The sequence below is a fragment of the Sebastes fasciatus genome, chromosome 5 (assembly GCF_043250625.1).
Source record: "Sebastes fasciatus isolate fSebFas1 chromosome 5, fSebFas1.pri, whole genome shotgun sequence".
Lineage (NCBI taxonomy): Eukaryota > Metazoa > Chordata > Actinopteri > Perciformes > Sebastidae > Sebastes > Sebastes fasciatus.
The window spans coordinates 7,008,482-7,036,035 of NC_133799.1; the positions used below are offsets into that span (position 1 = coordinate 7,008,482).

Sequence of the window (27,554 nt, forward strand, 5' to 3'; positions counted from 1 at the left end):
GCGGGATCCGCCACATTTTTCCACCTCAGTTTGAATGCACCAGATCTGTCACTACACGGGGGGTAGAGAGAATGTCATGGAGGAGGTATGTCTTTCTTCATCGTATCCATCCACATAGTATTTTAATTGGGTTTTCTCTCCTCCGCAGAAAAAAAAAGAGAGGGAACAGAGGTGAGAGGTGGAATGAATCACGAAGGGGTGGAGGGGGGGGGAGAAAACGTGCTGCTCTGGGTTTCCATCCTCACCTCCCCAGCTATGCCGTCTCATCATTGTGGCCCTCACAATGACTACACACCAACACACACATCTACGCACATGTACTTCAGCTCGCCCTCGGTGTTGTGTTGTAACGTGTTTGTATTGAGCCTTATTGAACAATGGTGCAGCTGACATTCCTTCTGTGTTGGATAAGGCTGTCTCATAGAAACATGATAATCCGGCTAAACCCAAAGCGTCTCCCAGTGACTGTCAAACACTCTCTGAGCAATGGACAAAGTGATTGAGCCAAGGAAATGGGACAGAGAATGTCTGCAGATAGAGAGCATGTGTGGGAGATGTGTGTGTGTGTGTGTGTGTGTGTGTGTGTGTGTGTGTGTATAAATATGGGCGTGAGCGCGCATGTGTGCGTGCGTTGTATGTTGATGGTTGATGTACAGGCCTGGAGGGCAAACGCTCTAGGCTGCTCTCGTTAAGAACCTGTCAGTCATCGGCAGAGAGGAACCAAAAGCAGTCCAAATCGCAACACTGAGCGTGTGTGTGTGTGTGTGTGTGTGTGTGTGTGTGTGTGTGTGTGAGTGTGTGTATACACGTGTTTGTGTGTGTATTAAATGCATTCAGCCACTTGGCTATTCCCAAAAACAAGTGAGGAGAGAAATATGTGTGAAAAGGGAAACGACTGTGGTGCAACATGAAGCCACACTGCCCTCCAGTGGTTTTCAGTTGCTTCACCATCACAGACGTTGTTGTGACACTCTGGAGGAAAGAGGCTGACTTTGTTGGTCAAGTAACACAACATGAGGCCTTTCTTGTTCACTGTGGATAGTTGAAAATGAGAAGAAATGTAAAATATTTTTTCAAAACTGAGAGATATGGCTTCAAGTAAATGGTACACCCAGTAGAGAGGATGCATAAATGAAGCTCAATAGTGTTGCAGTGTGCAATGACGCTGTGCACTAACGAGTGCAGACAGGAAGGAGAAAGAGGAAGTGTAAAAGAGGTTGTTCTGACTCTAATCTTTAACACTCTTCACTGCCCTTCTGATACATACTGTACGTCATGTATTTTTGTCTCCATTTAGTTTAACTAGCAGAGATCAAAGGCTTGTGTGTGGATGTTGGTGTGTGTTATAGTGGATGGCTTCGATTAATATGTGTTATTGACTTATGGTGAGACCTGACAATACAGGTCACTTATTATATTTTCATTGTTTAAAGGTGCTAAATTCAAAATTCAGAGCATGAATATAGCATCAAACAGCTATTTGCTATGTAAGATATAGTGGAGTAATGTCTACCTGTGCAGAGAATGAAGTCGCTCTCCCTCTGTGTGTGTTATCATCCAAGCTTCTCTTTGCTTTGGTTACGTAGCTGGGCCGGCCGGCTGCATGTGCGTGCATGTAAGTGCACGAGTCCCAGTGTGTGTAGCCCCCCGCTGCCGCTCTGCATTGCTCTCATATGGCGGTTACAGCTGTTAACGGCGTCCCGACCCACGGCGTCGCCACAGAAGCGTAGCACCCACCCTCCGGTTCCCCCCCAGGATAACACTGTTAGCTCTGTCAGCACTGTCGCCGTTGTTTGCACTGTTCATGCTCAGCCGTCGGCATGTTGAGAGCCGTGTGGAGGCAATCCCTCAGCCATAGCTATGCTCTGAACTTGTAATATAACACCTTTAAGCATGAACAGTGTTTTAAAGACCGCACTGTCTTGTCATTTCAAATGGTGTTTGTTACTGCGTACTTTTTGAATCGGTAAGAAGAGCCGGATATTCAGTGCTAGATGTCATTCAGAGCCTACCAGATTTATATTTATTTATCAAATTATTTATATTTCCTTTTTTATATATTTATGTGGCTGAATGTGTGACAAACATTTGACCCAACTTTAATATCATGTACAATCCTCACCCCAACTTCATCACTTTTAAACAGAATAATGAGGATTTTGTGTCATGGCAGAAGTAAAAAAGGTGTTTACCTGCTAAAGACCTGAAATTGAAACTAGGTTGATCACAAAATGTATAAAAGTGAAAGACTATTATTAGTCATAAACTACTTTTTAAGGTGTTTAAAGCTTCTGTTTCAGAGAACAACAGGCACATGTTGAAAAGGACGAACTGCAGAATGACAATATCTGAAACCTGTAACCCACATACAACGTGTAGGTGCACCGTGCAAAGAGTGGAGGGAAAATTGCATGCATCTGGTGTGTGGCACATGCATTGCTTTGCAATCCATTTTTATCACACCTCCCTGTGGTCACAGCTGTGACTGCACAGAGGAACTAACAGCACACTCTTCAATAGATAGTCTGTGACCTCCCTCCTCCGCTGTCCTCACTGGAGCTTTAGACATTTACAATGATTAGGAGAGGAGAGGAAGAGACAGGAGAGGAAGCTAGATAAAACTTTTGAGCAACTACCCAAGATTGTAGAAATTGAAGAGAAAAAAAAAAATTGGGGAAGCTGTGACACAGTTTCTCATTCAAACCACACCCCCTTCCTCAACCCCTATATAAACACCCAGAGCTTAAAATAGAGAGATACTTTTACTGTTAACACCAACTATTATGTTAATTCTCATTACGCAGCAGCAGGAAATCAATGACAACTACCTGCCCTTTACATGTGACATTTACATTAGCTGATGACATTTCCGTGATACTTTTAGACTTATACTTTTCAGTTCTTCTCACACTTTTAATAGTATCGGGAATGCACCTCATCTAAGGTAAAATCAGTAATTCCCCAAACAAAGGATGTAATGTGGGAGGAAGACAGTCTAGTTTCCTTTTACCTCACAGGGTTCTCTCTGATGGATGTGAAACAGGGAGCTGCTAAAAAAGAGCTCATCTAAGACTAGGCCGGGTAAATAAAAGGCCAAATAGAAAAATTAAATTATGAATACAATAATAATATAAAAGTTTGTTTCTTCTAAAATATAAGCTGTGATTCCCTTCATGTATCATGGTGTACATCGAAAACATTGCTATGTTTTTATACATTTTCACCTACCCACAGATTAAACCAAAATATATTGTATTATAGTTTTAGGACTGTTATGGAAATAATGTACAATGACAGGTTGATCTCACACACCGTTCGTAGCACTGTATTCGTATATATCCCACAAAGTCAATTCATATTTAATCCATGTAATTGTGAACCAGGAAGTTTAAAGAGCAACGAACGCCATGTTGGGAAGAGGTTAGGGTGGATGGGTGAAAAAACACTGGACTTTTGCCCAGGTGACTGGTGTTCATACCCCATGTGAAACCAGAAGTCAGTGTTGATTCATTTGTTACGTAAATTTCTTGCTTAAGTTACACCACTTCCGTATTACTTTAAAACCAAACCACAATCTTTCCCTAAACCTAACCAAGTTGTCTCTTGTGAAGTCAGACGTTTAGGAACAATGAAGTAAAGCTTCTCGTCAAACTTTCAGCAAGTGTATTTCCCAAAATGTTTAACTATTCCCTTAAATGATTTATGACAACTACAAGACAGGATGTTGTCTCTAAAACAAACTCATATAAGTAGCATTGATATACCCTATAAACGTATCTACCCTGTGTGTCTCTTTCACTCTTTAAACTACGTCACCACAGTCATGAGCATTTACTGTTGCCACGGATGGGTTTCTAATGTAGTTTATGGAAAGCCTTGGGTGCCTTGTGCGGCAGCATCAAACGCCAACGGCCGTGACAAAGTGTCCGTGTTTGACGCCCTGGGAATAAGAATGGGCTGTAATTTTCAATGAGGAAGAAGGAGAAGAAATTTAAGAATTTGAACTTTTCTGTGGAAAAACAATATCAGGCTCAAATTGTGATCCAGAGAAGTGTATTTTTATACGTCTTAAAATATGACTGGACGGGAACATGAATCCAAGTAGAGACAACTGGTCACCGATGTGTTTTCAAACCCAGGTCGGGAGGAGGTTGGCCACGTTACATAACCACAACCTTTCTGCGATCATGGAAAATTATGGTCATAAAAATGTCAAAAGTGACTAATAGTATGAGACAGAATGTAAACCCAAGCCATAAGCGTTGAAGTTAAATGCTTAGACGCCCATGCACAAGAGCAAACTTTACATCCGTATATGAACATCATTGCTAATGTGGGAAAGTAAATGTTGGGCAGAAACCTTTTTTTTAAGTGTGATGGTATTGATAAAATGTATTAACATGACGCAAAGAGTTCCTGATTAAGCAGATACCGCCGTCATGTTGAGTCTGAAGCTTATATAGCATTAGAGGGACCACAGCGTCCTCTAATACCGCCAAGAACATGCGTGAGTTTCGGTCAGGTTTTCGGCACCTAATAGATTGTGTCATTCTGTCTCTCGTGGCTTTTCTTTTGTATCTATGCTGAAAGATATACAAGTACTGTAATATACTCATATTCAACTATTTCCAAAGCAAAATGATCCTGAGTTAAGCTCAAACCAAACAGTATGACAGTGTTGCAGAGAGACACAGTGGTTAGCTGACTCTGTCCAGTGACTGAGTCATTTGTCAGGCCATGTGACTTCTGTTTTCAATTTGTGGTTGGTTTGTGAAAAGACAGCGAGAGGCTAAAATGGGCAAAAGTGTGTCATGATACTGTGTGATTCAGACCAAAGCAAATGTCTTTCATTCACTGTGTCAATTTGTGGTTGATATGGGGATGATAAGAGCAAATACCAATTATGCCTTAAAGTCTTAAAGCTAAAACCTTATATTAAGAGGTAAAACCAAACAAAAACAGATCTTTTGGTCAGTGTGTCATGGGGAGATGACCGATTTCTGTGTAAGTTTCTGTTCCTGACACTGAATCCAGAACCCCAGCTGTTCATTTCTAGCATTTTTGTTAACTTTTGCTTTCTTTGATGGGGCAAACGTCTTGTAGATTTACATATGTCATGTGTTGCATATTTGTTATGGAATGATCAGTTACATTAAAAAAGGGGGGTTACTGTATGCTGCCCTTCCTGTGACTGATGCTGACGTAGACCTTACCTAGACCTCATTATCAGACTGTATGATCCTATGACTTGGACGTAGGAAACTTCCAATCATGGTACTCCACATGAGAATAATGACTGATGAAAAACTGTGGCAGGGCGTTTACAGTTATCACTTTATAATCATGAGAGATGTGTGATGGATAAACAGTTTCCTGGGGGAAACCCTGGTGGTTGATAGTTTGAATTTTTATCTCAATGATATGCAAACAGATAAGTACTGTGGCAAGCAGCAGTGGCAGATGGTATGGATCCTTTATGGGATAACAAAGTGACTGCACAAGTCATGCACAAATAATAATAATATAATGTGAAATATAGTGATATAGTATAACGTAATGTATAGTATAGTACAGCAATATAGCACAGAGTGTAAAATCCAATAAAGTACAGAATGAGCTTAGTATTGTATGATATAATACTTAATTAATCATAATTATTATTATTATGATAATAATAAAAGTATAATATATAATAAAATATAAGAAATAATAAGGCTGGGCAATATGACGATATATATCATCAAAAGGATATAAAAATGTCTATCGTGTATATTTTTCTATATCGTTTCTATCGTGATATAGGCCAGGCCTATACGTCAGCATGCTAACATGCTCACAATGAAAATACTAACATGCTGATGTTTAGCCGGTGTAATGTTTACCATGTTCACCATCTTAGTTTAGCATGTTAGCATGCGCTAATTAGCACTAAACAAAGTACAGCAGAGCCTGATAAGAAAGTCGTCTGGACCAAAGTGGTGGACCAAAGTGGTGGACCAACCGGCTAACACTGACATCCCTAGAGCCACGGAGCTAGCTTGGGGTGCCCTGTGGGACTACCAGGGATTTAAGGCGCCACCCATGAACCGCAACATCCTCTGTTCAAATCCAACTGGACCAATATCTTGTTGTTGCTTTGCTGTCTCCTCTCTAATTAAGGCATGAAATATCCAGTGGGCTACCTCCGGGTCTGAGAAGTGAAGCCAATGCTGAAGTGCCTTAAACTTGCATTCTTTCTAACAGCCAGCAGGGGGCGACTTCTCTGGTTGCAAAAAGAAGTCTGATTGTATAGAAGTCTATGAGAAAATGAGCCTACTTCTCACTTGATTTATTACCTCAGTAAACATTGTAAACATGAGTTTATGGTCTCAATCGCTAGTTTCAAGTCTTCTTCGATACAGCATGATGTTCATTTAGTAAATTATGGTCCCATTTAGAGTCAAATAGACCATAAAGCAGGGTATGCCTTAGGGCGTGGCTACCTTGTGATTGACAGGTCGCTACCACGGCGTTGTCCGGTCTGGGAGTTGTCTCGTTTTTGTCTTACAACTTCACAGTGTGTTTTCAGTTCATGAAAGTTGATTGTAACATTTTGGTCGCCTAAAGACGTCTCATTCAGCATTCGGTTGTACTTAGCTCCACCCTATGGTGTCACTTCTGTTTGCAACAAACCAAGATGGCCAGGGCCAAAATGCCGAACTTGAGGCTTCAGAACTGCACTCCACAAACCAATGGGTGATGTCACAGTGACTATGTTGACTTCTTATATACTGTACAGTTTATGGAAATATCCCAAATATAAAAAAAGACTACAGTTATAAAGTGTCTCCTTATTGGCTTAGAGGCTGCAAAAGTCATCACACCCATAAAGTACCAGACATGGAAATGGTTCATTCCCCTGGGGAGCATGAATTTGCTATGCAAATTTGATATTTGTGGAAGAGAAAAGATCTGGGGGCCATGACTGTTCTTATTGATAAAACCCTGTTTGTCAATAATGGACCCGGCCACTGATTGGTCAACAGCCGGTCCTGGCAGCCAATTGGCTTCTCATTTCCTCTTTCTACAGTCGTGACTCTCATGTAGATCATTATCTTTTTGACACAAACATTTACTTTTTGCTTATGAAGCAAGGTCATGTTTTGAACATAAGGTTTCTATAGACATAACTGAATGCTTTAAAATGATCTACAAAACACTGTATTAAAATACATAAAACATTATATAGACTTATATGATCAAATTCAAAATGTGTTTACTTGTTGGCGCTCTGCTTGAATACATAGTAATTTGTACAGACTAATTACATTGTTCTTAAGGAAGTTGTCATGTTAACAGCATTTAACAGCCTCATATATATTTAAAACTGAGCTGACTGGCTTTGAAACGCTTTTTTGGTTGCGTCATACTGTACCATAATGAAGCACTTGCATGCATGTATTCTTTTCACGAGAGCACATGCAGTCAGATAGAGGCAGAAGCCAAAGGTGCAATCATGCTTTAATTCATCCTCTGTTTCTGACTGTACTATTCAGTAAACAGTAACTCTGTTTGGTAGATTTCTGTGCATTAAGGAAAATGTGCTCGCTGCTCCACTGTTGGTTGAATGTCTATGTGGTTCTTGAGGTTAAGACGCTGGCATTTATAATCACGTACGTCGATATAAGTTTTTGCTGTGAGGAAGCATATGAGTAGTGCTGATCTAATCTATACTTATTACAATGATGTCATATCTGGCAACTTGACAGCATTAAAAGATAGTTACGTGGTTGCGTGACTTGTCTGCATTTACAAAAACACAGAAATGAATACAGAGCTCATGCTGCTTGCTTAAGAGCCACTTCCTGATTACAAGAATCTATACTCTCTTAAGTGGAAATAACCAAATACCATGTGTTTCCCTGGTCTAGGAGGAAATCCATATTTAGATATTCATACTAACAATGTGAGGTATTTGTCGGAAACACATGACGTTCCTATTGAGTTTCAGATTCAAACTTATTTCCACAAAAATATACTATTACTTAGAAATAAAGCAACTGTTGTGTAAACACTTTAATCCTGATCTTTTCTTGTCTTTACTTTGTAGACTATATATATACCATAGAGATTCATATCATCTTCGCCGCGCTGTATAGACTTATCATACATGTAAGGCTCAAGTAAAAGCCTCAACCAGCTCAGTATCTAACTGTCTCAACTCAAACATGTCTCTGCTTAGTTGCATGTATTATTTTAATACAACTGTATGAAATAGCTGACTGTGTTTCATCCAGATTCACATCATCAGCTCACCACCCAGTGTGTGTGTGTGTGTGTGTGTGTGTGTGTGAGAGTCTTGCTCCCCGGAGAGTTTCTCTACTCCTCTCCTTCCTCTTTTATCCCCTATTTTCTTGTGTATGTAAACACAAGTAAAGCATTTTTTGGGCTCCAAGGCAGCGATGATCAAACGCCACGCGCGATCAATGACTTTGAAGAGATCTAACATCCCTTATAAATGTATTTCACACAGAAGGAACAGCAGAAATGAAGAAATTCACTTCTGGAGCCAATGGCCACATGTTTTCTCTCTTTAGATTGAGAGAGAAGAAAAACCCCAGCAAAGTTTAAGAAAGGAAAATCGGCGTTTTTTTTTTTCTTGCACGTTGCAGTTGCTAGCTGCTTGTGAGTTTGTGATTACATGGCCGAGCGACTGTAGGCCTGTAAGAGCAGGGAGGAGTCAGCGAGAAAGAAGGGGAGCTCTGAGAAGTTTCACTAGTGTATGTCTCGTGTCTCAGATGTAAAATGTTCTCAGCTCTGATTTAATTCTAACAGAAGCCAACAAGATAGAGGAGAGTAACCTGGGAGCCTCAGTGTGTGTTAACATCTCCATTTTCTTTCATTTCTCTGTCTGTTGATATGGAGTTAAACTGTGAATTTGCATTAAAAGTCTAATATGTCACAAACACAATCTTTGAATAAAAGAAAAGCTTCACCCTGAAGTTAAACTTCACTCTTTTTTTTCTTTCACAAGTCAGAGGGTTTTCACACTTGAGCAGAAGCAAGTGAAGATTAGATGAGAGAGTTGACTTCCTGTTCTTGGTGGCGTAGCTGAAATGAAATGAAGCTTCCTGTCACTAAACGTTAAGGTAAAGTCAGCCTCTTACTCCCACTTGCTCGACTTGAAACCAGAGGCGAGGTTATAGGGTTTGGGGAACAAGTCCAGGAAGCTGCGTCCACTGTTAAAACACAGAACGTATGTAGTTTAAAGTAATTTATTTCTCTGTTAGAATTGAGTTAAAAATTGGAAATCCAGCTATCTGCCTGTTGGTCCCCACCAGGACTATACTGTATGGTGTGTGGCCGTACACACCCTAACTCCTGGATATGGCAGGTCTCTGTGGTCTCAAGATCCTGCTGCTCTGGGCTGGGATCATCGGTTTGGCCAGCTGTAAGTATCTTCATCTTCTTTATGAAGGAAAAGATGTTTTATGAAGTTGTGTCTGTCATCTGAAATCTGTAAATGATGCAAAACATGAGTGATAGCCAACTGTAGGTGATGAGGTCTCTTATTCTAAACTCCTAACTTGGCTGTTTTTTGAAATTGTAGCATATGGTTGATTGTGTTTATGAGAGAAGGTGAAACAACTTTCCGTGCCTCAGATAGAGACATGAATCTGTCAGCGCAAGCGCTTGACAATTTGCTTTTTTGAAAACATCACCGCACAAAATCAAATCATTTAAAGTAAGAAACGGAGGGCAGAAATGACAAGCTACAGTATCTCATGTCTTTGAGTTGCGCCTCCCGTTTGTGCTACTTCACGTTTCTTAAACTTTCCAAACCCGAGAACACAAGACATTACTGCGCACGCTTTGTGATGTGAGGAGCTGAACAGTGACAGGTTTGTGAGCCCCTTTGGCAAAAGAATAAACAGTTGTGTTCAATCAAAGACGGCTGTTAATAAGAAGACTCTCTTTAAAACGGGTTCTTTCATTCGGTACAAAGCTGTGGGAATTTTTGCAATCATGTTTCTGTTCTGCTTTGACACAGTGTGTGTGTGTGTGTGTGTGTGTGTGTGTGTGTGTGTGTGTGTGTGTGTGCGTGTGTGTGTGTGTGTGTGTGTGTGTGTGTGTGTGTGTGTGTGTGCGTGAATATATGCGTGAATGTGCGTGTGCCCGTGTGCATGCGTGTCAGAGATGAGAAGATTTTCAGGGTGTGTCCCTGCAAGCTCTTCACTTCAACCCTAGTGGCTCTGGGTGTTGTATGTGATATACATCTGAGTGTGTGTGTGTGTGTGCGCGCCCGTGTGTGTGTGCGCGTGTGTGTGTGTGTGTGTGTGTGTGTTAAGTCAGACCCACCTTACTGCCTCTTGCATCACTCACAGTTCTGCTACTGTTCAACACATCAAATGATTTCTGCTATTTTCAGCTTAGCCGTCTGTACACATTGAGCTGAATCAACCCTTAGCTGTATTTATTTCATTGCATTGTGTTTAATGTCAGTCAGGGTCAGTGTGGGTTTCTAACATATTTCTCAGCTATAGTGTGCGAGGTGAGTCATCATGGCACACCGCATCAACAGACGCTTCTTATTTATATACGTCTTCCCTTTTTCATTGATCGAGCATCGCTTTTCATAATTAAAACAATGTTTTATAATGGCAATGAGGTTATGTTTTAAATCATTTAGTAATCTAACCAGTGGTGGATATGAACTGAGTACATGTACAGTTACTTAGGGATGGGCGATATGGCAAAAATCTAACACGATATAGGTCATTTCATATCTCAATAACGATAAATATCACGACATAGTATGTTTTCTGGTAATGCAATAAATAAATAGTCTATATGAAATAAACACATGGTAAAGCCTATTTTTGTATACACCTGTGTGAGTTAAATACTTGCAAAAGAAAGTACTGAGTATGTTCTCCTTTTAAGAACTTGAGTGCAAAATGAACATTTTTAAGCGAAATTATAGAGAAAAAATAAATAAATGTATGCTTAGCCTATATCACGATAGAAAGTATATATAAAAATAGACACTTTTATATCGCTTTGACGATATACCGTATATCATCATATTGCCCAGCCCTACAGTTACTCAAGTACTGTACTTAATTTTCTATAGTTACTTTGCAGATCATGATTTTAAAAACTTAGAATGATCACATAAAATACAATGCATACTTATGCAGTAAATTTAACCACCCCACAGTATAAAAGAATAGCTAGAATACAGTTTAATACACTGCATAACAAAATATCTCTAACAGAGGTCCTTTTGCCTGAAAGGCAGGTACTTTTACACTTTAAAGGTAAATGTTACAGATAATACTTCTACTTAAGCACAGTTTTAAAAGCAAGAGTAGGCTATTTATACAGAGTGGTATTGTTACACCGAATGTATTCAGGTTGGGCCTTCAACGATAGCCTAAAAGAAGTTATAGTGTATTCTTAGCTGAATGACGCGCAGTACTTTAGTTTACTTAAGTGAAAGTAGACAGTGTGAAAATATTACAAGTCACTCAAAATCCTACTCATGTAAAAGTATAGAAGTATTATCAGCTAAATGTATTTAATGTATCAAAATCATATCATCCTGTTTCATCTTTCGGGAAGATATTTATTAGTGAATACTTATTGAAGACATGCTATATGTATATGCATCACAGGTTATGGTGTTTTTCCATCATTTTAAACAGCAGAAAATGTGAGAAGAGCTTTCACCCAACACACAAACTGATCAGAGATAAACACAATTCAAAACTCCTCCTTTGACCTCCTTTGCTACTTTTTCCTCATTGTTTAAACGCACCAAATAAATGTATTTAAACCAGCTGGATGAGAGCAACAGTGTCCCATCAAGATGCAACATTATCGAGCTTTCTTCAGCTGCAACATTTCAGAGTTGTGTGATCAAAATGTACGCCACTTCCGTGTTCCACTCTGAGTTTCCTTCATTTCCTGGCAGAGCAAAGCAGCAAGCAGGCTGAGACAGAGCACAAGTAAATGACTTGAGAACTCATGAAATAAAAAGAGGAAGTGCGTGAGTGTAAAATGAAGAAGTGAGGTCAGAAATGTTAAACATGAAGCACGATTAAAGCTGTTTCTGGGAGGACGAGGAGGGGGAGCGTGCTGTCAAATGCAAAAATATGAGAAGAAAGTAGAGAAAGATAAAAAAAAAATGATGGTGATCACTGATACATAAGAGACAGATACTGTATCGGTTTCTTTACTAAATGTCAGGTGTTTGAGCTCTGATGGTCACTAAACTGTGTTGAGTTTCTTCTCTTTGGTCTCCCCTCCTCCTCTCGGACAAAAAGCTTGTGACCTTGAAGACACTGAAAAAGAAAGTACCCAAAAGACCAAGGAGGTTTCACTTAAAACTATAGTTTTAAAAACAACTTAGAAACTTAAGCTGTGGCTGAAACAAACTTATGATAAAATGCGTGTTTGGATAACGTTTTCTCACCAGCTATTTGAAATATTCAGAGAGCACAACTGCAGCTCTCATAGCTTCCACTGAAACAGTTCATATCAGTCACCACAAAGCATAAAGAAATGTCACAGCAGAGAGCGTGCACCGCTGCTCGATGCAGCGAAACGAGAGCACAAACCACATCCTGACACTCATTGTTCGACCGTCCCCCGTCACCTCATCACTCATTGCTCATTGCTATTATTGTAAAGAAATGGACCAAACAGCTCAGATGTGTTTACAGTAAACTCATTCTTAAAAATCAGGGATGTAGTAAGCAAACAGCCAAACTACATTTACAAACCTTTTTTATTTTGTTATAACTTAAAACTAATGTAATATCGAATACTGAGTTTTAAAAAGATGTACATTGTATTTGTTCATACTGAGTGCATACAGCATAAAGCATAGATATTATTTTAAACAATATTAGGTGACGCTGTCCTTTCTAATAACTATAAGAGAGAAAGTCCAGCTAATGATCTGTCCAAACTGAAACTAATTGTGTAAGTATGGGGAGGTTCTAGGTTTCAGTGCAAAGCAGGAAACAGTGGTTTGCCTTCTGAAATAGTGCGTCTCTTCGCCGCATTGTTTTAGCAACCAGGTTGAACAGCCTCGTGCAGAACTACAGATGAAAATGGCCGCTTTCCTCTTTTACACCTGATAAAGTTTTTCGGCCCTGCAGGAAGGGTTTTATCTGTCAGATAAAGTGGACACTTTAATAAGACTTAGCATAAAGAACACTTTTTAAAAATCACTGTTGATGTTTTTTCTTTTCATGCATATTCTCCGCACTACACTGTTCTCTTTTATAACAAAAAAGCTGCAATGATTTCCCTTTTTTTCTCTTTGCAGGTCAAATAACCCCATCAGGTGAGTGTCAATACATAAATATGTAACATTCAATGATTAAAATGAATGAAATCTTTAATTCTATTTATCCGGCTGTGCTGTACCTTCACCTCAGCCTCCCTCTACCTCACACTGTCTCATCTCTTCATGGCCGCAGCAGCACCAAAGCCGGTTGACATTGGCCTCCATTTTAGTGACCTGTCTCACCCTAGCTTTTAATTACAGACACCAATAAACATTTTGAAAGTAAACATGTGGAAACCAAATGCGGGACCACAGTAATCTTTACCTACACACAGTTATTGTATGTAGAAAACATGTAAACCGTGTTCTACTTTGTGCTCTTCTCTGAACGTTTTGCTTTACCAAAGCAGTAGGAAACGCTAATGTTCATACAGTACGCAACTAATCTGTAAATATTTCCTTTCTTTTAAGCTGAGCTAAAGCAAACTAACAATACCTGACTGCATCCGGTGTGGTTGTGTTTACGCATATTATATTCATAAAGTTATACACAGAAATCGTCTCTTGCTTGCTCACCTGATGAAATGTATTCACGTTTTTGTTTCCTTGTCATCTAAGTTAAGAACAAGCAGGATTTCTAAATTGATGTTACTTTCCAGGTTGTTTGTCACGCTCTACTATATCTGAGATCTGTTGTGATGACATTTTAGATTCATTTATTCTCATTTTGGAAAACCTTTAGCTCAAGTCTGGAGAATTTACAGCACAAGAGTCATAATTAGAGAAGAGCAGCAGTTCTGTGTCGAGTGTTGTTGTTTGGATTTAGATGAGTGCTTGGCGTGTGTACGGACGCAACTTTTTTCCATGATAGGACGGAACAAGTCATTGATTATCCAGCCAGTGAAACATGACTCCTAATATTTCCTAATAGTGGTATACTCCATCTTTAATCATGAGTGTTAGGAAAAAAATCTGAAAACTTGTCTCCATCTTATCCACTAATCCTGGCTTTATAGAAATAAACTGTAAGAGTTCATCCTACAGTTTCTGTGAGAAAGCTATGGAAACATGTCATCAAAGTTGAGATGAAACTTGTCTTTCAAATCAGACTGAGTCCTCATTAACTCTGGTTTTATAATAGTTAGTTTATTGACTCTGTGAAGAAGCAAAGTTAGGTAGTGGGCCTGCATGACATGAGGAAAATCTGCGATGTGCGATAACATTGTTGAATATTGCGATGACGATATAACTTGCGATAAATAAACAAATATTGAAATGTGCATATTAGCTATACTTATATATTAAATATAACTAGGCCAAATGTTGTTTCTAGAGCAGCAACAGTAATGTTTACAACAGCAAAGTCACTATATAAACTCATTAATATCTCACTGGAAACACTTCTAAAATGTTAATAAAATAAATAATTTACTAAAATAAATGAAAATCCTGAGTGAAGCATAGAAAGACTGAAGAAAACAGACATCAGTCAGTATCAGTCATTCTTCCTGTCCTCTGTCCTCCCTCTGCTGCAGGTAATGTTAGGGCTGGTGTAGAGAGGGGGGCTGCTTTGTCTCAGTCAGCAGATCAGTTTACAAGTAGGACACATGGTGAACTAACCTAAACAGTTAGACTACATTTGAGTTTATGTGTGTGGAGAGCTCCGACACAGAGCAGGGAGCGGCTGCAGCGTGATAAGAAATACTACAGTCTTCAGCCCCGGAGCCCGTTTAATAACGGGTTTTGGTAACCATCCCTAAATATAATGATTTTTTGGTAACACTTCATTTTACAGGTCCGCACATTTCATGGTAATTAGGTGATAATTAGCACGTAACCTATTTTAAATTTCTTTGGAATTACTGACAAATTACCTCAATATTTACCTAAAAATGTGTAGAAAATTACTTTATTAAAAACATTATTTAATAATTATATTTCACTATTTCCCAATAGCTGGTAATTTATTTAACACATTTCCAGGAAAAGAATACAAAGTTAATTGATAAGCTTTATTTCCATGTCTGCTGATAAATAGATAATAATTAGCAAATAACTTCTTAGAAATGTCTTTTAAAACTCCCTGAATCATTACATCAGCTACCAGGTTACATTTGTGTAGACAATAAGTCACACAATAAGGAGATTTGTGTCTGATCAGAAGTGTCTTCTATTAGTTTTGGTTTTCCACCTCTGATGAAGAGCAGCCGCTTCTCAAGCCTAAGGGCCCTATTTTAACAATTATTTGCCATTTTAGTATATAATTATTAAATAATGTTTAGAATAAAGTCATTTTTGATAAATGTGAGGTAAATATTGGGGTAATTTGGCAGTAATTCCAAAGAAATTTAAAATAGGTTACTTGCTAATTATCACCTAAATTACCATGACATTTGTGGACCTGTAAAATGAAGTGTTACTGATTTTTCTTATTCATCGTGTTTCAGACAGCCTTTTGCAATGTGTTTATTGAGTATGTTCATATCGCGATGACGATGAAAATATAATTTATCTGTCAGCCCTAGTTACAGTAGCTATTGATGTAACATAAGGCCATCACTGTACGTCTGTTGACGCATCCTGTTGAGGTTGGCAACCCTTAGGAAACCTTGCTAGTGTTTTTTCAAAGGAAGACAGCATTAAGTCCAAAAACAGGAAGTATATGAGCTCACAGCTACAGGTAACGCCATTTCCTCTATTCTAGCTGAAGAGTCCAACTGAGCACATCCGGCTGAATCCGCAGTTCCTCCTCTGAATATATATTTGCTCTATCCATGTGCTACTATGGTTTTATCACCTCTTCTTCTCTTGTAAAAAAACAAATGTGTAGTAAATGAGGGGAAGATTGACAAGTAGCAACACCGTCTTTGTAACAAGAGGAAACAGGATCATCATTATTGGAGGGAAAATGTTACATGTAGCACCTTTAGATGAAGTAGGAATGAGCATTGTGATACTGTGTTTGGCCTGATTTTTTGTTTTCTTGGAACGCAGATGTTTCAACCCCCTTACCTCCACGCACCACCACAAATTCCACTTTACCTTCAGCAACCAGCTTATCTGTCACCACCTCACCTCCACTCACCATGACAGCAGCTCCTGTCATGTCTTCAGCCACCCCAACGACTGCCTACAAACCTGCACTCACCTCGCCAGCACTCACCTCAAACTCCCCAAATACAACTCTCTATACAGCTAACATGTCTGGTAATGTATTCCGCCTCAGTTTAATGTTTGATTGGAAACATTAGCGTTGCATTCAGCGTGATATTGCTGGTATGTACATTATATCAGGTAAGACTATTGGCAGTACAGTATTTCTACTTGAAGGTGACCTCCAGCTCTCCATCTTACAGCCACCACTGCTCCTCCTGCAAGCACCTCACCCTCACCTTTACCTACACCCAGCAAGCCAATAGACTCTCAGACAAACACCACTGACAACCAGACTCCACCTACAATCACCACGCCCATCACCTCAGTGACTCCTACCACCGAAGGTTGGGATTTTCTCCTTTACAAGCTCTCCATTTGTTCTTATAGAGGACTGTGTTATTCATACGAGTATAGACAACAGTTACTAACACTAGCACTGCTAAGAAATGGGTTAATACACTTGCTTCACTTGCAAGAGTTATTTAAAAGTTACATAATCATAATATTTTGTTGTTTCCTTTTCTGATTTCATTTGAATGCGTTCTCCAGCCCCTCCACCTCCACAGTGTGAGTATCAGTATTATTTTACAAGATACAATACTTTCACTCACCTTAACAAACTATAAATTATATTGGTTTTCAACAGCTACATGAACAAACCGTGAGATTAAAAGATGTCATCATTATAACTCTGTTGATTTTGTGTGCAGGTTCTTACACCGTCACACCCATCACGTTCGGTTTCCGGATTGACATGATGATGAGCTCTACCACTGGCAACTACACCATAACCCTTAATGAAGAAGGCCAACAAAACAAATCCATCCACTTCTCCAGTCAAAGCCATGAAATCGAACACCTGAAGCCCTGTACTGAATATGAGCATTCTGTGGCATTCATTGATGCTGGCAAAGCAACACCCTGTAACCCTGAAAATGAAACCATGACATCTGGAATGAGTGAGTAAAAATAATTCATACTGTTGAATTTCATTTAATTTAAGAAATGAGACAGACTGACAGATTTGTGCATTTCATTCCACTTGTGTGTTTCAGGTAAAGATGACATTAAAGAGGGCAGCTGCATGCCTGGATATGTTTGTTACCAGAGTGACTGGAACATCAGCTCTTCTCTATCAGCATCAAATAATGTTCCAGCTGAGCCGTGCAAAACTGATAATAAAACGTTTTGTATCAAACCTGGTTTCGATGACATTTGCACCGATTTAACTACAACCTTCCGTTCCGACTGTACGGCTTCCTTTAACGTCACCAAAAGCATCACTGTTGCAGGTACAGTTGAGTCCTCGTGTACTTTGAATTACATGTGGTGTAGACCGTATTTCATCATGTTTAATGTGTGTGCTGTTTTCTTTTTTCCACAGAGTTCTTAAATGTGAGTGAAATAACTCAGAAAGCTCCAACTAAACTTCCTGTAAAAATAGACACAGAATTACCTCCAAACTGCACAAATCTCACCGTCGACTACACCTGTCAGGGTAAGTGGAAAGACTTTCTGTCACCAACATTATTAATGGATTTACATGGAAATAGGTGGAGACACTGTAGCAAGACTAACAGAAATGACAATGAAAATCAGTTTTACTTAAAGGACCAGTGTGTAACATTTTGGGGGATTTATAGCAGAAATATAATATTCATAATTATGTTTTCATTAGTGTGTAATCACCTGAAACTAAGAGTTGTTGTGTTTTCATTAGCTTAGAATGAGCCCTTCATATCTACATAGGGAGCGGGTCCTCTTCACAGAGTTGGCCATGTTGCTCTGCCATGTTTCTACAGTAGCCCAGAACGGACAAACCAACACTGGTTCTAGAGAGAGACTTTCAGGTTTTGATGTTACCTTAAGGCCACTGTAGTTCTCCAACACGCTTGTGAATCTGTGGTAACGTGAGCCGCAGAGTCCAAAACCGTGGTACCGCCAGCCGCCGTCTGACTTCCGTTGCTCCTAAAGTAGTGTTATTATGGTGAGGAGCGAGGCGAACGGCGTTACCACGTTTTACACTCGGCGGCTCACGTTACCACACTCTTACAAAGGGAGGGGTGAGTGGAGGAGCACTCAGTAGGTTGCAATCTGCAACCACACAACTAGATGACGCCAAATCCTACACACTGTACCTTTAAATGAATTTCCATTTGGTGTAAGAGGAAGTCGAGGTATTGCTTTATGCGCTCTGTGAATCAGCTCTGAATAGAATATTCTGTAATCTAATCTAAACCCAAAAGATAAGTGCTCATTGGCACCAAGGTAAAAATACCAGCTGTTGAATAAATGTCGTCATCCTTGTGTCTCCTCAGAGGACGGTAAACCCAGTAACACCAAGAACCTGACTGAGCTGGAGCCCTTCACAGACTACAGCTGTACTGGTCAGATCAAGGAAAACAACGTCACCAAAAAAAACACAAATGCTGTCAAGTTCAAGATCGACTGTGGTACGTTAATATTCACTTTACCTCAGTGAAATAAGAGCAACAAGCTTGTATCATGAGATAAGTATGAAGAAAAAGAACGGCTCCAGGTATCAGTTCAGTGTTACAGATGTCTGATGTGTCCAACAGATATTACAATAATCTACACAAAGCAAAGTGCCACCGATAAGTCCATCAAGTTGAGTTGGATAACGATCAGTCAGAACTGTCCAGGTCTTCATGATCTTCAGAAGTTTTCTTATGACTGCAGTTGTGACCCTCCTCCCTCCCATCAGAGTCCCATTGGTAAGTAAAAGTGTTTAGATAACTATTATTTTATTCATTTACAGGAATGCACTACTGGAAGTCTTTGGAGATCATTTTACTGGTCAGTTGACCTAAATAGTGAAATATACTGTTGACATTTGAATCAGTGCTCCATGCTAACACTTTAGCATGATGGTCGGTGTAAATAACCGGAGATGATATAACAAGTCACAGTTTGGTGAAGAAGATTCACAAAACTGACATGAAATATGATACAGATATAATATTGAAAAGATACAAAAAATACATATTAGCTTCAATTGGCACGTATTACATTTCCCAGCCTGTTTGTCTAACAGCACAGAATGTATAGTAGAGCTTTAGCTTGCAGGAGCAGAGCTGGTGATCTACCAATGACACATGGATGATATTGATTGACTGATATCCATGTTCTTGTCACTTTATGGGTAACTTCAGAAACAAAACAATCTGCTGTTGTATATTACCTTTATTCTGTCTTTGTTGTTATTCAGTTAAACACAACCTAACTAATGAAACTATGTCGCAGTTCCAGCTAAGAAAGTGGGATCAGAAGGAAAATTTTGTGATATTGTTGGACTGAAACCGTTCACCTACTACACCTGTAAAGTCCAGCCCAAATATGACAACAAGAACGTTCATCAACCAACTGAAGTTAAAGAGAAAACTTTGGCTGGAAGTAAGTGTCTTTTAGAGAAGATTACAGTCAACACTTATGTGATATAAAAATACAAAAAAAGTGTTTTTCACATATTGTTGAATATAAGTCAAGATCATACAGCGTTCAAACTGTTTCAGTATGTGAAAAAACTTGTGACGCACTGACTCTAAAAGGTCTTATATAAGAAATATAGTTACTAAATGAGTATTTGAATTTCAACACAAGATTTAATATAAATATTTATTGAATTATTATTTAAGCTAATTATAGTAATTACAATTTATCAATGCAATATGTTCTCTTCATTATCATAATATAAATTATGTAATTATCAGACTCTTTATCGTGTCTGTCTTTTTTAACAAATGACGTTAAATGCTGATAATGAGGCAGCCTATCATTCCCTACAGTACCAATACCAATATACAGTATGTAGGCCTACAGTATAAGAACATCACACTTGAACCCTTTACAGTATAATGAAAATTACGATGTAGCTCCAGTCATTAGAGAGGTAAAGTCGTTAATCTCTGTGTTAATCTCTGTTACTAGAAATCTACCATCTTCAGTCAGATCTGACCTGTTCATTTATCACAGCTGGTGAATAGAATCTGGAGTTTTGTACCGCAGTAATATAGACTAGATTTATCGACAGATATATTTTAATCAATTAGTACAATGATGGTTGTACCATTTTCAAAATTCATACATGTTATTCCTATGGACTAAGATGGTTCACAAAATATTGGTAAACATGAACAACTCTCTCCCAAATCCAAGAACTATTGTGCTAAAACTCAAACTTGTGATATCATCAAGTATAAAGTGTGGAGCTGCTCCATAGACAACGAATGGGAGAGGTGTTATAGATGACCCTGATAGGAGTGTTTCTGAACTGAGAATACTACAATAGAATAAGTTTGCATCCTAAATTCAATACCAACATGGGTAACACTTTTTACAGCTAAATTAATAATACATTTCATGATAATTAGGTGATGATTAGCAAGTAACCTTTTTGAAATTTCTTTGGAATTACTGTCAAATTACCCCAATACCTACCTCAAAATTTATTGAAAATTACTTTATTATAAACATTATTCAAAACAGCAACACACTAATGATGCACCTGAATTGACTGTTATCAGGCCATTAAATGTGCGTTATTGGTTGCTATAAGCACCATAGATGTGGGTCAGTAGGGGCCTGCAACACGTACTGCGTCATAAAAGTGAAAGTGATACTTAAAAGCAACACGTTCTAACACATTGTAAAACTGCATGAACGTTAAGTTTTATTGTTTTGGAGTTTGAGTTTCAGGCTGTCTATACTACAGCGCCTCACTTCAGTTTTGGCTCCTGTCATAATTACTACGGTCCCTAGAGGTCGCTGTCGTGTTCTTTTGTTCCTTCTTTTGGTGATCGACCATGTGAATAGATGATAAAACCTACTAGTTGGTGTAGCAGGGCCCTACTGACCCACATCTATAGTGCTTATAACACTGATAACACACATTTAATGGCCCGATAACAGTCTAATCAGCTGAATAATGCTAATCTGCTGTTATAGCAAGCTAAAGTATCACTTTAACTGTGAGTAATCATAAAGTGTGTATCTAAAGGAAAATGTGTTTTTTTTTTCTCTCTCTCTTACAGCACCAGATGATATACATGACCTGACAGTGATTGTTGTAGACCATAATGTGATTAGAGTCAAATGTGTTTATAAAGGTAGTTTTAATGGACCTAAGGTGACTCTAAGATTCATTGCACGTCTTCGCAATGCTGGTGTCACCAAGGAGCTTAAAAACACAACATGCGACTTTAACTTCGAAGATCTGAGCTATTTAACGGAATACAATGTGGAGGTTTGTATAATCCCAGTTTTTGGTTTCACTAGATTATTATAACTTTATTCCTCATATTTTTTTCAAATGCTATAATTCCTGATTGAGGGATTTTTTGTGTTTCCAGGTGACTGCTTACAACGGAGAATTTGAGAGCAAACCCAAGAAAAAAGACGGCGTGACCACTTCCTGTATGATTTAATTAGTGACACAAATTTTTTCACATTGTTCACTTAAATAATTTGACACACTTTGCTTTGACTGACATTACACGATCCCTTTCATTCTTAAACATAAATGCCACCACTTTGATATTCTTCTGTTATAACCATCATTTTACATTTTTAAATAATTTGACACATTTTGATCCGACATACATTACACACATCCATTTCTATACATTGTATCTTTAACATAAATTGCCACCACTTTGATGTAATTTCCCCATCATTTTTCCAGATAATGACAAAGCTGTCATTGGGCTTCTGGTCTTCCTCATCATCCTCACGTCGGTGGCTCTGCTTCTGGTCATCTACAAGATTTACATTCTGAAGCGCAGGAACTCCAAGTAAGGATCATGCTGCATCAGTTTGACTGTTACATTTGTGTGATTGTTTTGTTTTACACAAATACACATATACATAATCTTGCACATGTTGAATTTTGCACATTTACTACCTCAACCTTGTAACTAGCACACTTTGCCAATGTATACAGTATGTTATTGCACACTTGCTGATGTACTGTATATAGTGGGTTATTCTATGTTTATAATTTATAATTGTTGTAGTAATCGGGTATATTTATAGTGTATTCCAATATCCTTTATATTTTGTACTCTATGGATATATTTATTTTGTGTTGACATGCACATTGTACTTACTGTTCCTGTGTATTGCTTGGATAACCTGCTGCTGTAACACAATAATTTCCATGTTTTGGAATCAATAAAGTACATCTATCTATCTATCTATCTATCTATCTATCTATCTATCTATCTATCTATCTATCTATCAGTTACAGTACATGAAGAGTGCTGTTATTTCTGTTATAACCTCTTTGTGTAGGCCTTCTTTTTCCACTCTATATTCTGTATAATTTTAATTCTTTAAAGCAAATCTTCACTATTTTTTTTTTTTTGCAGTGGCCAGGGTGAAAGCATGTCGCTTATTCAGACACCAAGTGAGTAGACTTTTACATTTCCTATTTCCTGGATTTTGTCTTGAACCAGATGATACATAATAAATATCACTCAACCTGCATTAGCTACTGTTTTCAAATGATTCATGATGTTTGTAACAATCAGAATATACAGATGTATTCCTGTATTCCTTGTTGGATAATGTAGAAGCATGTTTCAAAGGAAATCATTAAAATTACACTGAAATATATTCAAATATTTACTATACTGTAATTTAGTAATGACTAGTAATAAATTACTATCATTACAGCATTACTTTGTTTCTGTTTCTTATCTGCTGTCTGGTTTGGTGTTGTAGATGATGAGGAGAACCTGCTGCCTGTTGAGCCGATTGCAGCAGAGTTCCTGCTGGAAGCCTACAAGAGGAAGCTCGCTGATGAGGGACGACTTTTCCTGGCTGAGTTTCAGGTACATTTTATATCTGTGAAGACAACGGAGTAGAAGCACTACTGGGTCTTTGTGGTGATCACATACAGGTGCTCTTTGGATCCTTCAAGTGTACTGTGCTTATCTTGTGAAGGGCTCATTGCATGGGTGGAATATGGTCTCAAAAAAGTATAAAATGCAAGTCTCCTTCAAAAATAATCCAAGGCACACTGTAGAGTTTGTGCAAAATTAAAATGACAAAACCAAGGAGGGTTGAAAGAGGAGGGCTACTTTCCAAATCGCATACTTTTTCTTTTTACTTTTAGTACGTACTGCAGCTGCCCTCACTAAGTATGTACTGTTGCATGCAGTATTTATACAAATTGGGACATACTACTTCTTCACAACATTGGGCCTTGAATTTTGACCCTCTTGCTAATATATCCGCTGCACAGAGGATTGTGGGTTAGAATAGACAGAAAAGCATGCTGGCTTGCATACTGCAAAGTCATCATCGTGTCATAATCGCGTCATATCATTGGGGTACAACACATACAGTACACGGTAAAATCTGGCCTGCACTCGCCGAAACATCTCCTCTTTTCACCCTCCTTGGCCAAAACAAGAAAGTGATACATCATCAATGATGTATCACTTCCTTGTTTTGGACTAATATGCTTGCACATTGATAGAGAACCACCCGCCCACTCTACTGATTAGGTCTGCAAGCTACTAGTGACAATGACCCTGATGAAGGCCCAAGGCAGTCGCAACACGTTGGTAATTTTAAAATATTGCCATGTAAAATAGAGGCATTTTAATTTTGCACATACATTTTTTGAGACCATATTCCACTCATGCAATGAGCCGTTCACAAGATTGAATAAACATTTTATATATGTGTTCTTTTTGGGGTGTTGCGTCTTGGATGGTTAACAATGGGGCGGCAGAGAGGCAGATGGCATATAACAAAAGTCCAAAGCTGGACTTGAACCAAGGAGGTTGGATGTGCATGTTAAGGGGCATTGGCCAATTATAGATTAGAAAGAGTGTGAATGGTACTCTAGAATTGCTGCTTGGTCTTTGACTTTGGTAAATGACATAATTTGTTTCTGCTTTCAGAGCATCCCCAGAATCTTCTCGAGGTACTCCGTGAAAGAGGCCAAAAAGCCCTGCAACGTCCCCAAGAATCGCTACGTGGACATCCTGCCATGTGAGTCTGTCCAACAACACGTGAAGCTCTTTAGATAAAAGAGATGAAAGCACTTAACACATGTATAATGTGTATTTTTAATCATTGTTTGTTTTTGTTTTTCTGTCTCGAACCAGATGATCATAACCGTGTCCAGCTGACCACCGGAAATGGAGAGGCAGGATGTGACTACATCAATGCCAGCTTCATTGATGTATGAAAAAGATACTTTTACTACTACTGCTGCAGTTATAAATTATCAAACATCAAACTACACACAAATTGAAACATAATAGCAATAATAGACATGTTAAAGGGCCACATTTTGGCATCATGATCTTTTTCTGACAATACGCACCTTATTGAATGTGATTTGTTTTCCTCCTGCAGGGGTACAAGGAATCCAAAAAGTACATTGCAGCTCAAGGTAAAGTTTTCATGTTATTCACATCTTCACACTCAGTCAGTGCACTTGAGTTATGTTTCTGGTTGAAACTAAATGTACATCATAGACTGTATATAAGAAGTGGACGTATTCACCGTGATGTCAGCCGTTGGCTTGTGGCCGATTTGAAGCCTCGAGTTCTGCATCTTGGCCATTACCATCTTGTTTTTTTTGCAACCAGAAGTGACACAAGATGGTGGAACTAAGTACAACCGAATGCTAAATAAGACATATTTGGGGGAATAAAATGTTACAGTTCACTTTCATGAACTGAAACACAATGTGAAAGCGTTAAATTTCTAAGACAAAAACACGGACAACTCCCAGACCGCACAATGCTGTTGTAACGACCTGTCAATCACAAGGTAGCCACGCCCTAAAGCATCCCCTGCTTTATGGTCTATTTGACTCTAAATGGGACCATAATTTACTAAATGAACATCATGCTGTATTGAAGAAGACTTGAAACTAGCGATTGAGACCATAAACTCATGTTTACAATGTTTACTGAGGTAATAAATCAAGTGAGAAGTAGGCTCATTTTCTCATAGACTTCTATACAATCAGACTTCTTTTTGCAACTGAAGGAGTCGCCCCCTGCTGGCTGTTAGAAAGAATGCAAGTTTAAGGTACGTCACTGGTGTACATGCCTGTGTGTACAGTATATATACGTATGTTCTGTGTGTGTTGCAGGGCCAAAGGACGAGACTGTGAGTGACTTCTGGAGGATGGTCTGGGAGCAGCAGTCCTCTATCATCGTCATGGTAACACGCTGTGAAGAGGGCAACAGGGTGAGAACAGGAGTTTACATTTTTTGTTGACTTTGGTTATAATGTCACATTGGTACTTGTTAAGTATTGTCCTGCAAAAACAGCTAATTGTTGCATAACTGACTGACTTGAGTCCGTCTGTCACTTAAACCAACACGTTCTCATCCCAACTCGTCACACACAGTATTTGGAACAGTAATTCCAACGAAACTTCAAATAGGTTACTTGCTAATTATCACCTAGTTACCATGAAATTTGCGGACCTGTAAAATGAAGTGTTACCGTGCTCAGTCAGCAGTGTTACTGATGTGTTACTGATATGCAAAACTGGGTTGTCACTCACTGTGTCTCCTCTCTCATGTTGTGTTGCAGGTCAAGTGTGCGCAGTACTGGCCGTCTCAAGACCGGGAGACGGAGATCTATGAGGAGTTTATAGTGAAGCTGAACTCAGAGGACCGCTGTCCAGATTACACCATCCGCCACCTCAGCCTTACTAATGTGAGTCTCCATCAGACGTTTAACCGTGGAAATGTATGTTGTTACTTTTAACTCGTGTGTGTGTGTGTCTGTGTTTAAGTGAAGGCCAGTATATCTGGCCATCTTTATCACAATAGATAAACTTGATTAAATATGAATAAATCTGTGTTATTATATGTCTTTGTGCATGTTTTCCATAACCATCTGTTTGTGTACGGTGTGTGTGTGTGCAGAGGAAGGAGAAGAACTCAGAGAGGGAGGTGACCCACATCCAGTTCATGAGTTGGCCGGACCACGGTGTCCCTGGGGAGCCACATCTCCTCCTGAAGCTGAGGCGGCGCGTCAACGCCTTCAAGAATTTCTTCAGCGGCCCCATCGTCGTTCATTGCAGGTAAGTTCAAGCTCCCGTTCTGCCGCAGGTCACCTCACACTCACACTCACTTCTGTTTGTTCCAAACATCAAAATAAACAACATTTTAATTGGCTAACAGCAGAACAAAATTGTACATTTGCTACATTGGATATGCTTTCTTCTTCTTTTAGTATTTGGAAGACACAGAGTACACCATTGTTTCTATTCTTCTCTACACTGGGCATGCCAAACCTGAAAATACATCCAGTGCTTATGTCCCCAGTATTTAGTGCATTACTGACATACCTGCATTCATTTTGCATTTTGTATAGTGTTTTGTTCATTTTATATATATATCACAGTCATATACCTTCTTCTTATCATCATCTTATTGATTTATTATTCATTCTGTACATCTGTTTACCTTTGTATATACAGTAGGCCTATATATATATTTATGAACATGGGCTACTGTTTGTATCTGGTTAGGTGCTAAACTGCATTTAGTTGTACTTTCTTACTTAACAGTACAGTTTGTGTTCATATCCATGTAATGCCAAACTGGACTCCTAATTGGGGAAAGTCTGACTGGATTCCTTTCTTTCTACTAATGACCAAAGTCCTTTGACAAGTGTCTTTTCAGGCACCCATCTGAACTTGCTTCATTGCTTCTAGGACTTCTGAACTGAGGAAAAAACAGATTAAAAGTTGTCATCGGGTTTCAGGCGGACTCATTTCCTGTCTCTATTTGCTTCTAAACTAAAGCTTGACTTCACCTTTGCTCGCCACTGATAGACATATACACCGACATGTCATTAACACAATGTTATCATCTCATGTGTAGCGCGGGAGTCGGCAGGACGGGCACCTACATCGGCATCGACGCCATGATGGAGTGTCTGGAGGCGGAGGGCAGAGTGGACATCTACGGTTACGTCGTCAGACTCCGCAGACAGAGATGTCTAATGGTGCAAGTAGAGGTAAAATATCAGTTTAGATCATATTTAAGACACCGTGTGTGTCTCATTAGAGTCAAGTTAATTGGCTGAGTCTGTTGACACAGACAAGGAATCT

The 27,554-nt window shown here is 38.9% G+C and overlaps 1 protein-coding gene across 8 annotated transcripts in view; it reads left to right on the forward strand.

Moving 5' to 3' along the window:
- The first annotated feature begins 9,084 nt into the window (after window positions 1-9,084).
- ptprc (protein tyrosine phosphatase receptor type C) overlaps window positions 9,085-27,554 on the forward strand; it is a 28,046-nt gene continuing 9,576 nt past the window's right edge. Inside the window, exons 1-23 of one of the 8 annotated variants that reach the window (XM_074634799.1) lie at window positions 9,095-9,235; window positions 9,321-9,430; window positions 13,319-13,336; window positions 16,636-16,779; window positions 16,985-17,002; window positions 17,146-17,394; window positions 17,491-17,727; window positions 17,820-17,933; window positions 18,754-18,888; window positions 19,015-19,170; window positions 19,700-19,849; window positions 21,487-21,698; window positions 21,805-21,868; window positions 22,137-22,245; window positions 22,822-22,859; window positions 23,177-23,286; window positions 24,367-24,457; window positions 24,574-24,650; window positions 24,827-24,863; window positions 25,575-25,672; window positions 26,024-26,149; window positions 26,362-26,519; window positions 27,325-27,460. In XM_074634799.1, the coding sequence (XP_074490900.1) occupies window positions 9,367-9,430; window positions 13,319-13,336; window positions 16,636-16,779; window positions 16,985-17,002; window positions 17,146-17,394; window positions 17,491-17,727; window positions 17,820-17,933; window positions 18,754-18,888; window positions 19,015-19,170; window positions 19,700-19,849; window positions 21,487-21,698; window positions 21,805-21,868; window positions 22,137-22,245; window positions 22,822-22,859; window positions 23,177-23,286; window positions 24,367-24,457; window positions 24,574-24,650; window positions 24,827-24,863; window positions 25,575-25,672; window positions 26,024-26,149; window positions 26,362-26,519; window positions 27,325-27,460 (2,541 nt within the window). In that variant the 5' untranslated portion in view covers window positions 9,095-9,235; window positions 9,321-9,366. Of the gene's footprint in view, window positions 9,435-13,318; window positions 13,337-16,238; window positions 16,487-16,620; window positions 16,780-16,984; window positions 17,003-17,109; window positions 17,395-17,490; window positions 17,728-17,819; window positions 17,934-18,753; window positions 18,889-19,014; window positions 19,171-19,699; window positions 19,850-21,486; window positions 21,699-21,804; window positions 21,869-22,136; window positions 22,246-22,821; window positions 22,860-23,176; window positions 23,287-24,366; window positions 24,458-24,573; window positions 24,651-24,826; window positions 24,864-25,574; window positions 25,673-26,023; window positions 26,150-26,361; window positions 26,520-27,324; window positions 27,461-27,554 lie in introns of those variants that run through there. The other 7 variants (XM_074634801.1, XM_074634797.1, XM_074634795.1 and 4 more) reach the window with 7 other exon arrangements.